General features: G+C 45.0%; 1 protein-coding gene across 1 annotated transcript in view; it reads left to right on the top strand.

The window, feature by feature from the left end:
* LOC110570256 (phospholipid-transporting ATPase IB) overlaps positions 1-14955 on the top strand; it is a 599207-nt gene that overhangs the window by 550339 nt on the left and 33913 nt on the right. The window contains exons 34-35 of the mRNA XM_021678237.1: positions 1096-1184; positions 7316-7420. Of these exons, the coding sequence (XP_021533912.1) occupies positions 1096-1184; positions 7316-7420 (194 nt within the window). The remainder of the gene's footprint in view (positions 1-1095; positions 1185-7315; positions 7421-14955) is intronic.

Raw genomic sequence — 14955 nt, 5'->3', positions numbered from 1 at the left:
GAGGGTTCCACCCCCCGCTTAGCCACCAGTGTGACGTCCCTCAGCGGAGCGGACTTTCAAAAGTTCCGATTTTGTGCTCCGCGGCTCTATCACTTGCCAGAAGCGGCCGATGGAGGCCCCTCCCCTGCCGTCTATCCTCCCGAATATCGCCTCAGATTCACTTCTCCGCATGTCCTACCTTCCAGAAAGTGGTCGCTTTTCTGATGAGAGAGTTGTTGCTCTTCTTTTCTTCGATCTCCTGTTGAGTTTGTAGATGTTCAGAATGGTTTGATCCCTATCCAGCTGAATTCCTGAGAGGAGATGATATCCAGGTCTCCTACTCCTCCGCCATCTTGCTCCGCCCCCCTCTGTTTTTAATTTTCTGAGGAACTTCCATTTTTATAATAATATCTATTTTATAATAGATATAATAGGTGGTATTGCCCAACTGTATGATGTTCAGTAGGTTAGGTTATTAAATGCATTTTTGACTTAGGATATTTTCAACTTATGTTGGGTTTATTAGGATGTGACCCCATCATAAGTCAAGGAAAATCTGTAGATTATACCGCACAATGGTGTGTGTGTGTGTGTGTGCGTGTGCACGCGTGTACTTACAATTATAGGTTCCTTGAAGGCAAAGTCTATAACCATCCCTTTTCCTCTTCTGGGTGTTGAGAAACACCCGGCCTTGCGCCAAGGTACTGGTTCTGTGAATGAATGAGCAGTGAAGGAACATGAGCTCATGGATAGGGGAAGAGGATGTGAGGAGCCTAGTAGAGAAAAGTTTATTTGGTAGGAGTCTGGCTCCAGCTTTCTCTAAAGGAGGGCTTTAGGGTCAACATTCTGACCAGAAGGGGGCTTAAAAGCACTTTATAGACAGAAGGAGACAAAAACACTTGTTAAAATAAAAGAAGGCAAGAGCTGATGGAGATCAACAGAGAGGCGCTCACCACATCAGGTCCCCTGGACATCCTTCCTAGGTGAATGTTTTCACTGTGGTTGAATTTAATGCTTTCTGTTGTTTTTGTGTCATGGAATGTTTCACGTTGGTTCAATTACATCTGCTTTTGAAAGAACAAGTATTAACCCACGTGTCACTTCTGTTCCTTGCAGGCAACAATGGTCCTGAGCTCCGCACACTTCTGGCTGGGATTATTTCTGGTGCCCACAGCATGTTTGATGGAAGATGTAGCATGGAGAGCGTAAGTGAAAAGTGACGTAGTCACCCTAAGTCTTGCTCTTCTGTCCTTGCAGTCACCTGTCATGAACGCTGGCCATAGGGTATTTCATGCTGTGAGACTTCAGAAGGAACAGGTCTTCTGCTACCTGCCAGCAACAGATGTTTATAAAGGGTGTTGGGGGTTTTGGTTTCCTGTGGTTTTCTTTCTTTCTTTTAACCTGTGCTTCACCTTGATAGGAGAATATAGACAAAAAGGAGTCCCAAGACAGGCTATGTAAAGGTCAGTAGGTATGGTGCTTGTACATGATTTTAAGGGAGGGTTTCTAAGTACAGATTCATTCCATCAGGTTTAGGAAGCATAACCCAAAACTCATTTCTCCTTATATCTAAAAAATCAATGCTTAAGTGATCACAAATATAACCTGGCTTTAAATCCCAGACTTAAATAAAAATTGTGTATATGTAAGCCATTTCAAGTTAGAAAATAACTTGGAATGAAGTAGTCTTCATTTTTCCAATAATTCACAGGAGGAGTCCTTCAAAAGTAATTTATTTAGAGTGTCAGTGTACAAATCTATGAGAAGATTAATCACAAAGATGAAATTATAATGTAGGTTAAGTAGGAAATAATTCATGCGCAGTTTTGCTTACATGTTTCAAAATATATTGTTTCCGAAATATCTTGTGCACAAGGTAAACTAAGCAACTAAGTTCCAAGATAATGTTAATTTTAATTTCATCCATGAGAAAGAGATGGAAGACTCCAAAAGAGATAATATTGATTTTTGTTTGGGGTAGGTTGATTCCTCCTACAAATAGTTGCCAACTTCCCTGAAAATTGAGACTCCTGGATTGGTTTTACTGTGGGCAAAGCATAATTATTTTGGGGCCCTGAGGTAGAGAATTGAGACTTTAATCCATACCTTCCAGGAGAAGACATCAGATTTCATTTTTATCTCCCCTTCCTCCCACATTCAAGGAGAATTGTTCTTGCCTGACAGTTAAGGATGTCTTTTGAAGAAGTCTTCATTTTGGCATTATCTTGACAACCGGTGATGCCTAATGCAGAGAGAGAGGAAGAGAGAGAATTGTATAGCACATATTTTGGGTGTTTTTTTTCTCTTCACTAAGTTTTGCAACTATTACTAAAAATTAAATAACTCTGTTAAATGCCTTGATTTCCACTACTTCCCTTTTATCTGCTAAACCTGTATTCTATAAATAGCTGAATTAGAATCCTTGGAAATGAAATTATTATAGCCAGGAAAGATGTTTTCTTAATCTAATAAATGCGCTGAAACAAAATGCTAGTTCTATTATTTGTTCTTACAGCACATAGCCCAGTTGTGGCACGCTCTATTACCTTCTAAATCTCTTCAATTTTACATGACAGGTTAGTTTTAGGTAAATACAACATGATACTGGCTACATCAGATCACTTTACAATTTATAGTGACTGAGAATAGGAATGTGATTATAAATTAATCTCAGCCTATTTTAATTCAACTATCTTGATTAACGTCATGGAAAAAAAAAAAAAATTTTGCCGAGTCTGTGTTTGCCGAGTGAGACTTTAGCAGAAGTATCTTTCCACTATTTCAAAAAGTGGTTGCCGATTACAGTGTCTCTACCTCCTCGTCAGTCTTCTGGACCTTTTCCAATCCATTCCAAGTAAAAGTTACCAGTCACCAATGAAGCAAATTACTCCTTCAAACAGGACTTGTGTTTGGTCTCCCCCGGCACTATAAAATTAGCACCATTTACATTTTAGCAAGGATAAATCAAAGGGCACTGCCTCCAGCTCCACCATATGGAAAAAGTAAAAGTCCCTTGTTTCCGAGAAGCTTGCCAGCCAGGTAGGAGGAGGGCCCATGCACTACGAAGGAGGCGCTGGTCGGGGGACCAGCACAGGCAGACCCTGGGCATTGTCGTGCCTGCTGCCTCCTGCCCGGGACAGGCCCAGAAAACAGCCCTTCCCAGGAGCAGACAGCACCTCAGCTTTGGGCTGAGCCAGAAAGGCTCCTACTGAAGTCCAGAGGCACTTACAGAAATGTACTTTTGTCCGGTTTTATTCGGGGAAGCCAGGGAGAATGGTGTATATTGGCTCTGCCCGCCCCTCCCCTGGCAGTATTTGCCCAAAGTACATGCTCAATTTGTAATACACATTTAACGTCTAAACTACAGTCACCTCTCTCCTCAAAGACAAGCATTTGGCAAGCTTATTTGGGAATTTTCCCTGAGATCACGGGGCTCGGGTTTTATCTTACGTTATACTCCCCGCCTGAAATAGATGTTGTTGGATCCAGTAAATTAGAGGTTTCTCCAGGAAGTGGAAGCAGACTATGCGTTGCTCACCTCCAGTGAGGCCACCGTACGGGACTGTGATTTCTCCTTCTGAGCGTCTACCTCCCAGAATGTGTTCTGTTTTCCCTTCCTGCACACTGGACAAAAACGTGAGCCCTGATTGTCCACAGCCACCCTTCATTTGGGTCCAGCTGTCAACTCTTTATTGAAACATGATGTGCTATGGCTCTCCTTGGACTTCCAAGGAGAGTTTTGAGTGAAGTGAACCGGAATCCCGGGTCCCCGAGGAGCCTGTGCCGTTACAGGGACGTGGGGCAATGTTTGCAGGGCGGTTGCATTCTCTCATCTTGCCTTGGGCCAATCTTACAGATCTCTTGTTTTGTTTTGAATTTTAGTGGTTGACTCTATTTTGAAAGAGCTTTAAATCCCAGCAGAATGCAGGCCCACCTTTCCATGTGTGTTGCTAGGAGCGCTTAGCAAAGTGAACTGCTCTCTTTCTGCACTTCCCCCCACCCCTTACTTTGCCCAGTCCCTCTCTGCCATTTTAGGACCTAGACTGTTCGGAGTCAGGAAAAAAAAAAAGAAAAAAGAAACTCAGCGTGAGGTAATTTAGTCATTTTTTCCATGAAGTCTGTTAGCTTTCTGCTTGAAGATCCATTACTAGACTATCTTAAGTCAGATTTGGACGCCATAAAGTACCTACTCTGTTATCCTGTTAACCATAATTTTCATGAGGGACCAAACTAACACATCTTTTACTAAAATAATTGATTGATTATATGTGATACCTGGCTAATGAGTATTTTTATTAGGAGCATGAAATTTAAATTGCCCAGAACTATTTTAATATCCTTTAGCATACACACTTCCAAAATGTTTGCCCATGACAGCATTCTTAGGTAAGCTGCTATGTACTTATTCTCATTGAGGAGAAATCCATTAGTTGCTTTATAAAAATAATATAAAGCTCAAGGCCACTGAACACAGGAACCAGTCTCCTTTTATCTAACTGTATCTCTTATACTTTACCAGTCAGCACACAATACGTTCAGCAATTCCAGAATGACTTCATTTCCTTATTATAATCCCAGATAGGCAGTTAAATGGAAATAAAAGGTAATAAGAAATTTCTGTATACAAATGAGTCTTGATTTTTAAAAAAAAAAAACTTTCTACCTGAACTAAGCTCACGTGAAGCACATTGTATTTACATTTTCATTCACATTTAGAATTTAATGTATCCTTCTGACTTGCTACTTTTCCATGCAAAAGAAAGAGTGGAGGAAAAAAGTTTCCAGAAAAAAAAAAAAAAAAAGAAAATCTAAGCCAATCTATTTATTTTAAAAGTTCCTCATAACCTGGAGTTACCCACAGCTATCCCTGGGGGCTCACAGATGACTCTCGCACTCTGACAGTGGCTAAGCAACCCCACGTTGCCTCTTCTGCAATCATCTGGTTTCTTGATGCGGGGTTAGATGGAGCAGCCCCGGACCACTGGGGATAAGCCACTCATGGATCATGGGGTTCACTCTATCACAGCTGTGACTGAGAGCAAGCCAAACCCCAGCTCCTGGTGAGACCTAAATTACATGCCAGTGGCTAATGCTTAAAGACTGGCTTTTCACAGGTGGACTTTGATGGGCAGGGGGAATCATTTATCTAATTAAGGCTTTATTAGGTAAAGGCTGTTGAGAAAGCAGTTTTGCATTGCTAACGTTGCTTCTACCTCAGTGCCACAAGCAGAAAGACTCACAGAATCATCCCCAGCGTTGCTACCCAGCATTCTCAAATAGTGGTCAAGTCCCCAGGCTAGCTCACGGGAGCTAGCCTAGTGGAAATACTAAGAAATTGCTGAGTAACTCTTGAATACAGATGAATTTCGTCCACTGAGAACATGCACAGTGCCTGGGGGCATCAGCATCCTCAGATCCTTTCCTTCTGAGGTGATTCTATGTATGAGCCCAAACCAGCAGTTTCAATGCAGTGGGCCAGATTCTTTCTCCCCTGGGCTAAGGTATAGCTTTCCAGTGCCCTGCACCCACTGGCCAGCCTTCCTGTTCCTCGTCTGCTTCTCGATGATGCCCCTGTCACCCAGCCCAGAAGAGAAGTCCAAGGGCTGTTCCAGAGGTTAGTGAGCTCTGCTTGCTCTGTGTGGGGAGGAAGAGAGAGGAAGGAGGGGAGGACAGTGGTAGAGGGAGGAGGGTCTGAAACAGAGTACACACTCATCCTCAGGGCAGGCACACGTGTTCTCCTGGGGCCTGTATATCCGGGGTGAATCCTGCTGGAGTGGGGCTTGCCCCTCGGTTGTCTTGTTACCATTCCAGCCCCATGAGCCCATGAGATGAAAATGAAAGTTGGGAGCCCAACATATTCGATAATACAGAACAGTGTAAATTTTAACATTCTTTTTGACTGTCTCCAGCAAAACGTTAAATGTTTTCTCATTTCTTGTTTAAATTAAAATTCCACGGCCTCTGCTTTGAACTGCGGTATGTTATCACTACTGAGTCCCCAGACTCGGCTTGATGTAATTAAGGTATTATGTGTTAAAACCTGTGCGGCTAAGTTCTCGTGTTTACTTTGGGGGAAAGGAATGGCAGCCACATATACAGTGTCTTAGGACTAATACTCCATTATAGATTAACTTGGAGTGTTAGGGGATGACTGGGTATTATCTTAACAGACTTTCTTCCCTTGAAGGTGGAGGGTGGGCGGGAGTACGTGATTGCCCTGAAACCGCTCACGAATGTTCCTGCTACACTGTTCTCACTTCCTTGCAGAGATGCTCCGCATTTGTTCGTATTCTGTCTTGGAGTCCTTGTCCTTAGCAGGATCTTCACGTCTGTTTACACTGAAAGAAATGAAAAGCTTTTCATAATAAGGAAAACGGCCCTGTATTGCTAAGTTCGGAGCCTTTTTTTCTTCTTGAGTTTTTCTTTTCCCATTTCATACCCATGTCTAGCCAACTGCCTTTCTTCAACTGGATCCTTTCCAACCAGTAGCTCTGTGTGTAGCCTCAATTTTAGGAAGATCCTAGCTCAGCCGCTTATTTGAACGTTGTAAGGTATTTTTCGTTAACCAGAAAAAGGGTGCAGGCAGCTCTTCCTACAGTTCAAGGGGAGTGACAGGACCAGGCTGAGGTTTCGGCTGTGGTGGAGAGGCCAGCTTGTTTTTGTTACTCCCTCAGTTGTTTTACTCCGTGCGGGCCCATGAATATGGGCCCTAATGGTAAGTCTCTGCAAGAGAAGGGTGGAGAAGCTGTGCCTGGATATTTGTGTTGACCCTAAATTTTAGGTGCAGGGTTTGGCTTGAAGAGCATGAACTCCAGCATTATAATTCCCATTCCTGCTCTGATAGTGGCTCTTTCCACGCTAAAAAAGAGAACAAACTGCTCACTCGGGGCTCTGGGATTACAGTAGGGGCCAGGGCCTGGGGACCAGCATACATCCACTAGGTAAGGATTTAAAGCGTCTTCTGGGTTCTTAGGTCCTGCGGTGAGAAGCTTTAGAGATAGACCCATGAATATCCGTGAACCCCGGTCTTTGGTCTGAATGGCGCGGGTCCTCAGCCAGATCCCCAGGCTTTCGGCAACAAGCGGTGTTCTATGGGGGATGTGGGGTCACTTTGGAGGTTCATGGTTCAAGTGTGTTCTACAAGACTTGGGATGCTTCCCAAGTTATGAAAGTGGAACCCTGGCCATACACAGGGACAGTGAGTGTTCCGTGATGTCCAAAGCCCACAGCCTCGGCCTCAAAGGGCATCGAGATATGGCCCCAAAGGGAGCGACTGGCCTCTATAGCTGTGTAAGGTTCATGTGTCATGTGTTTTTGTCTTTTCCTTGTGACACAGGGCCAAGCATACCTGCAAAAAAACGTTGCTGGAGGAGGTGCAGGAGCTGGAGATGAAGTCCAGAGTGATGGGGAAGGCGATGCTTCGGGACAGTAATGGAAAGAGGTGGGCCAGCTCCGGCAGAGTGTGTGGGGAGCACCAGTCCTCCTGGCCCTTCTCCCTACCTTTCCTTCCTGGCTTTCTTTTTCTCTTCTCGGTTTTCCATGCGAGCATGAACTGCTCAGTTCTAAGCATTTTGGTTATTCTCTAAGAATACTGTCATAGGGAGATTTAAATTACATTTTCTCAGTGGCCGCGTGAAACCTGGCCTGTCCCCGGGTAAAGCTGGGGTTTTTATTGGATCCAGGTAAAACAACCCATACTATTTCCATGTAGGAAATAGTAGCAACACTATCCTGATGTGGAAAAGTTCTGTTTTGGTTATTTTGCCAGAGAGTATTTAAAAGCTAGGCCTTTTGATATCAGGGCCAATTATTATACTAAAGGATGAGTATCTACCATGAAGATTTGCGCGCCAAATAACGCCTGTTATTCATGTAAATCTTGTTACGGTTCACAGCAAGTATACCTGGGCCTTTTTGTTTTCCTTTTCATGAGTCATGATTTTCTGCTGGTGTTGTGAAGACGATCATGTGACGTACAGGCTAGTTCACAGAAACAAATGCTGTCATTCCCTCCCCTTATTTGTGGTAGAACCTCAGCCGCCTCTTCCCCATCCCTAAAAGTTGGGCATGTGAAAAGCTTTTGATTAATCATTTTTGTTATAATGTTATTAGATTGCATTTAGTTGAAGCCCATATACTACCAAAGAAAGTCTACCTGGACCCAAGAACAGTTTAGCATTTCTGTCTTAGACACATGGCATGTCTGGAAAATTATGAGTACAACTCTCCTATAAATGCTTCGAAGGAAATATGTAGCTAACTACCAGGGAAACAGAAATCTACAAGTTGAATACTTTTAGAGATTCCTACTATGTGTCTTGTTTGTATTCTGTTTATTCATACCATCATCCAAAGCAATGAAGACAAAGCATTTTTCTTAGGGAAAGAGAATCCAAATTTTGAGAAGCATTAGGAATATAACTTTAAATAACTGCAGATGTTTTAGGAAAGGGGTGGTAGAGTACGTAGTTGAAGCTGTGGTTTTTGTGTTTGTTTATGACATTTTTTAACAAGTGAGTCCATTAGCATCCATTACGTGGCAGCTGTGCTCGTCACTCTAAAGAATAATCTGTCAACAAGACAAAAATCACTGTCTTCAATAAGCTGAAAGCCACGAGTGTGTGGGGACAGCGGCGAGGCTTGAAGCAGAGCTATATATAACCATTACACAGGGCAGCTCTTGGCTAAGGCCTGCGCTATTCGTTAGATTCTTTAGGCACAGTGCTTAGCACCTACTAGATTTTCAAGGACTTACAAAATTCTGAGACCTGAGGAAAAAAAGTGTTCATAGGCTCTAAAAATAGGGAGAAGCCTCTGCAAATTGAAATTCATAAAGGCTTAAAACTCTACAAAATGCAGATCAGTCTTAGTAACTGCTAGGCTTATTAAGCACACCGAGTTTTAGCATCTTTGAAAACAACTCCCAAGGCCTCTTAGATCTCAAGAATGCTTACATACACACAGTAACTGCTGAGAGATCATGGGTAACTTCTAAGTAAAATGAGAATTTCAAAGCCAAATTCTAAAACTCTTCTCCAACATTGGACAGGAAAACCTTGCCCCTCGCATGGTATAAGAATGTGCTTTACTGTGTTTGATCTGATGTGGGTCAGGGTCTGGTTCTGGCCCCGGAGGTTAAAACGGGGCTGGACATGGGGTGGGTAGCGTGGAGGCATTCAGAGGAGGCAGCAAGCCGGGAGGCCATCTGGCTTGAGAGATGAAGGGCTTCACGTGGGAGAGAGGATGGAAAAGAGGGCTTAGAGGGGGTGAGTAGATGGAAATGATGAGTGTATGTTTCCAGCAGAGGGAGCAGCCTGTAGAGAGGCACTGGTGGGATCGTGTGCCGTAGTGCAATCCCCGAAAGGAATCTGGAGCCTGTGTTTGAATTCTGGCTCAGTTACTGCTTAGCCATGTGACCTTGGACAAGCTATTTCATACAGTGAGAAGACTAACATGTGGGGGGAGGGGGTCTTGGGCTCATGAAACGATGAGCACAGCACGGCGTATTGCCTGACCCGTGGCCGGAATGCAGAGTGTCAGCTGCTGGTCTTCAGTTTGGCCGGAGGGGGTATGAGCCCTCCTTAATGTTGATAAAAAGAATGGAATTTTTAAAACTCACATATCCTGTTCAAAATTCACTTTTCAATGTTCCGGTGAGTATCAGAAGATAATTAGAATTTAAATGTGGATTCCTTCCCTCTGCATTTTAAAATCTGTTTTCTGATCGCTTTGTAAATGTTGCAACTTCATAGTTGTACTGATGGCACATGAATGTGTGTGTGCCCCCCCCACCCCGTGACTCGGTCTCCTCCAGTCCCAGTGTCCTGCCCCACTTGTGTGATCCCCTCCTCCCCTCGTCCTCAAGCGCCCAGCCACCACCACCACCATTTTTTTTTTCTCGCTCCTAATTGCTCCAGATTTTCTGGGTGGTCCCTTTGCAAACTAGATAGTGGCGACCGGCTGCTCTGATTTTGTCCTGCTTGGCCTCACAACTGTTCGTTTATCACCTTTGTTTGCTTCTTTCACACCTGCCTGGATTCCTGTGCACCCCTGGTGCTGGTGAGGGGTGGGGGAGGGTAAGCCCAGGGATGGGGTGGGGGAGAGGGACGGAGGTTTCTTGAGCTGCGTTCTTCCTTGTAAGGATTTAGAGACACCCTCGTTGAGGGAGCCTGAGTACTTCTCTCTTCTCACACCTCCCTGCTCCTTATTCCCCACCCCCACTGAATATTTCTGTGGGCTTGTGCATCTCTCTTTAGCTGTTAGGCTGGCACACAGTGAAAGCTCTGTAAATATTTGTTGACCGACTGGAACTGCAAAAGCTCAGTGAGTTGGTGGTGAGGAAGGGAGGGTGAACCTGCATTATCCGTGCCCATTGCGTCAGCTCACGCAGGGAGTAGCCACAGAGAGATGCTCAGAGAGATGCAGGCGGCCCTGTCATGAGGGGGTCTTTTAAGTCATGGCTTCGGAATAGAGCTAACAGAGTCACAGATGGACAGACGTGTGGGATGTCAGCATCGCCTACCCATGCAAAGATGAGTAGGCTGGAAGCTGGTCCTCCCACCCATCCTGCCTTCCAGGGCCTCTGTTCGCCAGGTGTCCTCAACATCCCTAACCACAGGACAGCTACGCGGCTCAATGCTGAAAGCCTTCCTAAAGGCCCCTTCAGGACACTCTGCCAAGTCATAAAACCTGGGTCCAAGTCACTGGCAAATGTTCAGGCAGTTTTTCTCAGGAATGTACTCCTAAGAAAAAGAACAAAAATTTTATGCATTAATCTAAAAAAAAGCCCTTTCGTGCCAAATTTACAATTACAATTTTGAAACGGTAGCTAGAAATTCTAAGTGTCCCTCTACGCCCTTTATCCATTCAATAAAACACTTCAACTTACCATTTTATTGATCTTGTCGAAGCCCCAAACTCTTACATTATTTTGGTAAACATGAAAATTTCATTAGCATGCTCCTGCACTTTTGTGTTAGTAAAACTTGTCTTCCAAAATGAACGTGTGTCATTTATGCATAATTAAGCCTGTGCTCATGACTTAGAGAAAACAAGCTGATAAAGAAAAAAGACGAGATCTGCAAATGAGATATCTAGAAAGTACAGGGAAATAAAATGCTTCAGGTGGCTAACAGAAATGTTTTTATTTTGTCTTTTATTTTGTCTCTTCCTGATGACACATTTTTTCTTGATAGGTTGGTTGTGTACCTCACAAACACTAGACACTTGTTAGTATTTGTATTGTTCAGAGTACCTTTCCCCAAACCATCTTCCCCAAAATCTTGACCAAGAGATATCCCTACTGTTCTGTGTGTGGAATAGAATCTGTCACGCATGTCAGTACTTTGCGGGTGTCTAAAAAAATGAGCTAAAGGGAAGAATTCTTTCTTTCAATGTTTTGGTAATATTTTCTTCCTCTCCCTCTTTATTCCTAAAATGTAATTCATGCAATTTTTTTTTTCCTCTGGTGGAAGAAAACCTACCGGTGGTCATTTACCTTTACAAATATAATTTTTAAAAATGCCTAAGATGTCATGGATGGGTGGCAAACTAAATTTTTTCCCCTTAAATTGTTTTTTCTTCCTTGGTTCAAGGTAAGAGGGTGTTCGGATGTTCTGGGTATTACAGCAGTCAAGAAGCAAGGTGAATATATTTGATGAAAACATCTAGTTTTCCAGTTATACTTAATCTGAATAAACCACAAGGAGACCCTTGTTTTGTTTTAGAACTTCTTTCTGTTCATCACAGTTGCCGGGGGCGGGCAAGTAGGGTAGACCCTGGGCTGATTTTCTCCAGTTTCAAGGTCAAGGAGTTCTGGTTGCTACCCTTGGCTTTCCCCAGCAAGGCGGTGGGATTCTCTTTCACTTAAGTGCTTCCCTGCAGTATAATTTACTCTGTGCCCTTGGTAAAGGTAGCCGGCTGACTGGTCTTTGCCTTATGGTGAGCGATCACTGAATCTCTTATTTGGTTTTATGTCCTCGTGAATGCTGATACATGGGCTCTGTGACCCCGGGGCCAAGCCGGCACACACAGGGTAATCTAGACGGCCTGTCCGCCTCCTGGGGATTCCGGAGGGAAATGTGGTTTGGTCTGTGTCCGGGTGCCACAGCCTGGGCTCACACGGCGCCCATGTCATCAAGGCTCCCTTGTGCAGATAGGCGGGGCACGGCTCCAAGCCAGCCATCTCGGAATCCTAATGGAGTGTTATCAGTGGAACATAGAGGCCAGAGCCTGAAACGCATCAGCACCATTTTCAGACACACCAAAGATTATTCGTCCACTCCAGGCAACACTCACCTGGGTGCTCTTTTAAAAACCAATCATATTAAAAAACAAAAACTCCCCAATACATTTTGAGGTGAGTACTCAACTCAAAAAATAGCCACTATGCTTTGAGCTTTAAGGAGAGATCCTTTGGTCTTTAAAATAATGTTTAAAAGCTCTTTGGTGGTGTCACACCTCCCAAGTCAAAATTGTGTAACTGCTGAGTCAAAGATGAGTGCAAGCAAGCCTCAAAATAGGAGATACACTGGCTTGATTGTATACTATTTCCCCAATATAGACTTTAAATCATTTCAGGAGGAATAGTTTTTCCTCCTAGTTTTGGTTATTGGCAGCACGTCTCTGTCTTCCCTTTGTTTCCCCTCCCCACACTTTTCCTCCCTAAAGTGTCTATTAGTTTTTTATTAGCTAAAAGGCTAGGAAATTATGGCATCATTTTAGCAGACCTCTCCAGGCCAGGTGGCAAATGTCTGCTCCCAACACCTGGTTAGGATTTATTTCACTTCCAGCTGCATTTTTTCCATCACTGTGTCATGAAGCAGAGGAAGGCGCACCAAGTGTAGAGACAGACGGACCTGAGTGGGGCTCTAAGCCCTGCCACTCACTGAGCTGTGTGACCTTGGCTGGGTTATTTACGTCTCTGACCTTCAGCTTTCTCACCATCACGTGACTTGGATGTTTAAGGGAAATAACACATGTTAAATCTATAGCATATGGAGACGTTGGGCAAGTGTTGACAGCATGTTGTTCCCTAACATAGAAGCTGAATACCAAGTTTCACTGGCCGTTTTAACGCATGTGGGTTTTCCCAGAGCTCTCAGAGCGTGAGTCCAGCACACTCTCCAGTTTGCGTCATCAGGGTATGCGCCCCTGACTGGGGGGAAGGGCACGGACCCTGCCAAGCCCTAGACACACCAGAGCAGCGGGAGGAAGCCACAGTGAGTCTGGGGTCAGGGGCGTGGGGGAGAGTTCACAATCCTGTCAGCTGCCCAAGTCAGCCTTGGATTTCTGCTTCCACTGACTCTACGCTGCAAAGAAGAGCGTGTTCCCAGCCAGGCTGCGTCCCACATCCAGACTGTGCGCAGCACGTCTCTGCCCGAGCTGGCCGTCTCCCCCTGAGGACCCCGCCCCCATCAGTGACAAAGTGCTGCAGTACCTCACCCTCTCTCAGCATCATCCTGTCCCCCGTTTGCTGCCGCACGCAGCAGGGCGCCAGGACTCCGAAATTGGCCACCTTTGCAGCCCCCGGGGCCAGCACCGTTCCCGGGGTCAGTGGCTTCTCTGCCGCGCAGTCCCCCTGACTGGTCTCCCTGCAGTGGTGCCTTCCTGCCTCCCTCCACCCTCCACACAGCCCTCCTCCCGCGGCTCCCTGGTCTAGAACCTTTCCCATCAGCTGTCTAGCCAAGTGCAGACTGGGGCCACACAGTGATTTCCGCCTCCTCTCCCTCTTTTGGCCTTCCACCTCCCTTTGCCCTCCCAGGCTTTTCTGGGCTGGGTCATGCTTTTCTGCGGCTGGTGCTGCCCCTTGGCCCTTGTCTCTTGGCTCTTTTTAGACAACAGTGTCGGTACTGGGTCGAGGTCTGGGTCCTCGGGGACAGTTGAGGCAGACCCTTGTCCTGGAGGGACCTGTAGTCCTGAGGACACACTCTCTGACGTGAAGTTGTCTGACTTCTCGCCACTAGGACACGGTCAGCCTGGGCTGCCTTTAATGTATTCATTTTGAAACTTTTGTCCGTTATTCAGATATTCAGCATACACAACAGTAGGGCAACTTAGTACAAAGAACTCCCATATCCTCGCCGCCCAAATTTTTTAACGCTTACCAAGATTTTGCCGCAACCGCTTCATCTAGCTCCTTTTTGGCCACGTCTGGGTTTCGCTGAAGCATATAAAGCAAATATCTGACCTTACATTTCACCCTCACACACTTAAGGATGTAGCTCTAAATATCGCATCGTACATTTTAACATGTATTATCTGTTAATACATGTTACACTGGTTTATGCTATTACATATAAACAGCGTAACTGCAATGCCTGTTATCACATAAAAAAAATTAATAATTCCTTGGTATTAGTTGATACCCGGTCCATAAACAGATTTTCTGAGTCCTACCAACCCTCTCTTTTTAGGGATTTATTAGGTTTGCATGAGGATCGAGGCAAGGGCCACGTGTAACCTTTGGTTGCTGTGTTTTTATGTTTCTTTTAATCCCGAGAAGTGCCCCCCACCCTCCACCCCCTCTCTTCCTTGTTTTTAATGCCATGGGCTTAACAGGAGTTATGCCCCATTTTCTTTGTCTCGAAATGATTATCACCACATGCTGTGAATGAGTGTGCTCCTATGCAGAAAAGGGGGCTCAGCCTCAAGGAGGTGGGGTCACCCCCTCCCCCCAGCACCACCCAAGCAAAGTCAGAGGCCAGACCCTCCTCTTTGACTCCAGGCTTCCTTCCACAAAGCCAGGGTATTGAGAGCTACCCAAGTGCTTCCATTTCCAATTGTGTCTCAGTTGGCTTGTGTGGAAAGCAGTGGAGCCCCCAGAGAGACCAGGAGAGCTGGCTTCCTGAGAGCAGGAATCTGACTGGAAGCTTCGGGAAAAGGTCAAAATCTGCCAGTTTGATAACTTCCCTTTGCAAAACGCCAAGGAAACTGGAAAATAATAGTTGCACGTTCGTGCCTTATGCATCCCTAAAT

The sequence above is a fragment of the Neomonachus schauinslandi genome, chromosome 3 (genome assembly GCF_002201575.2).
Source record: "Neomonachus schauinslandi chromosome 3, ASM220157v2, whole genome shotgun sequence".
Lineage (NCBI taxonomy): Eukaryota > Metazoa > Chordata > Mammalia > Carnivora > Phocidae > Neomonachus > Neomonachus schauinslandi.
The sequence above is the reverse complement of the archived record's forward strand: the minus strand, read 5'-3'. Positions and strand labels throughout refer to the sequence as shown.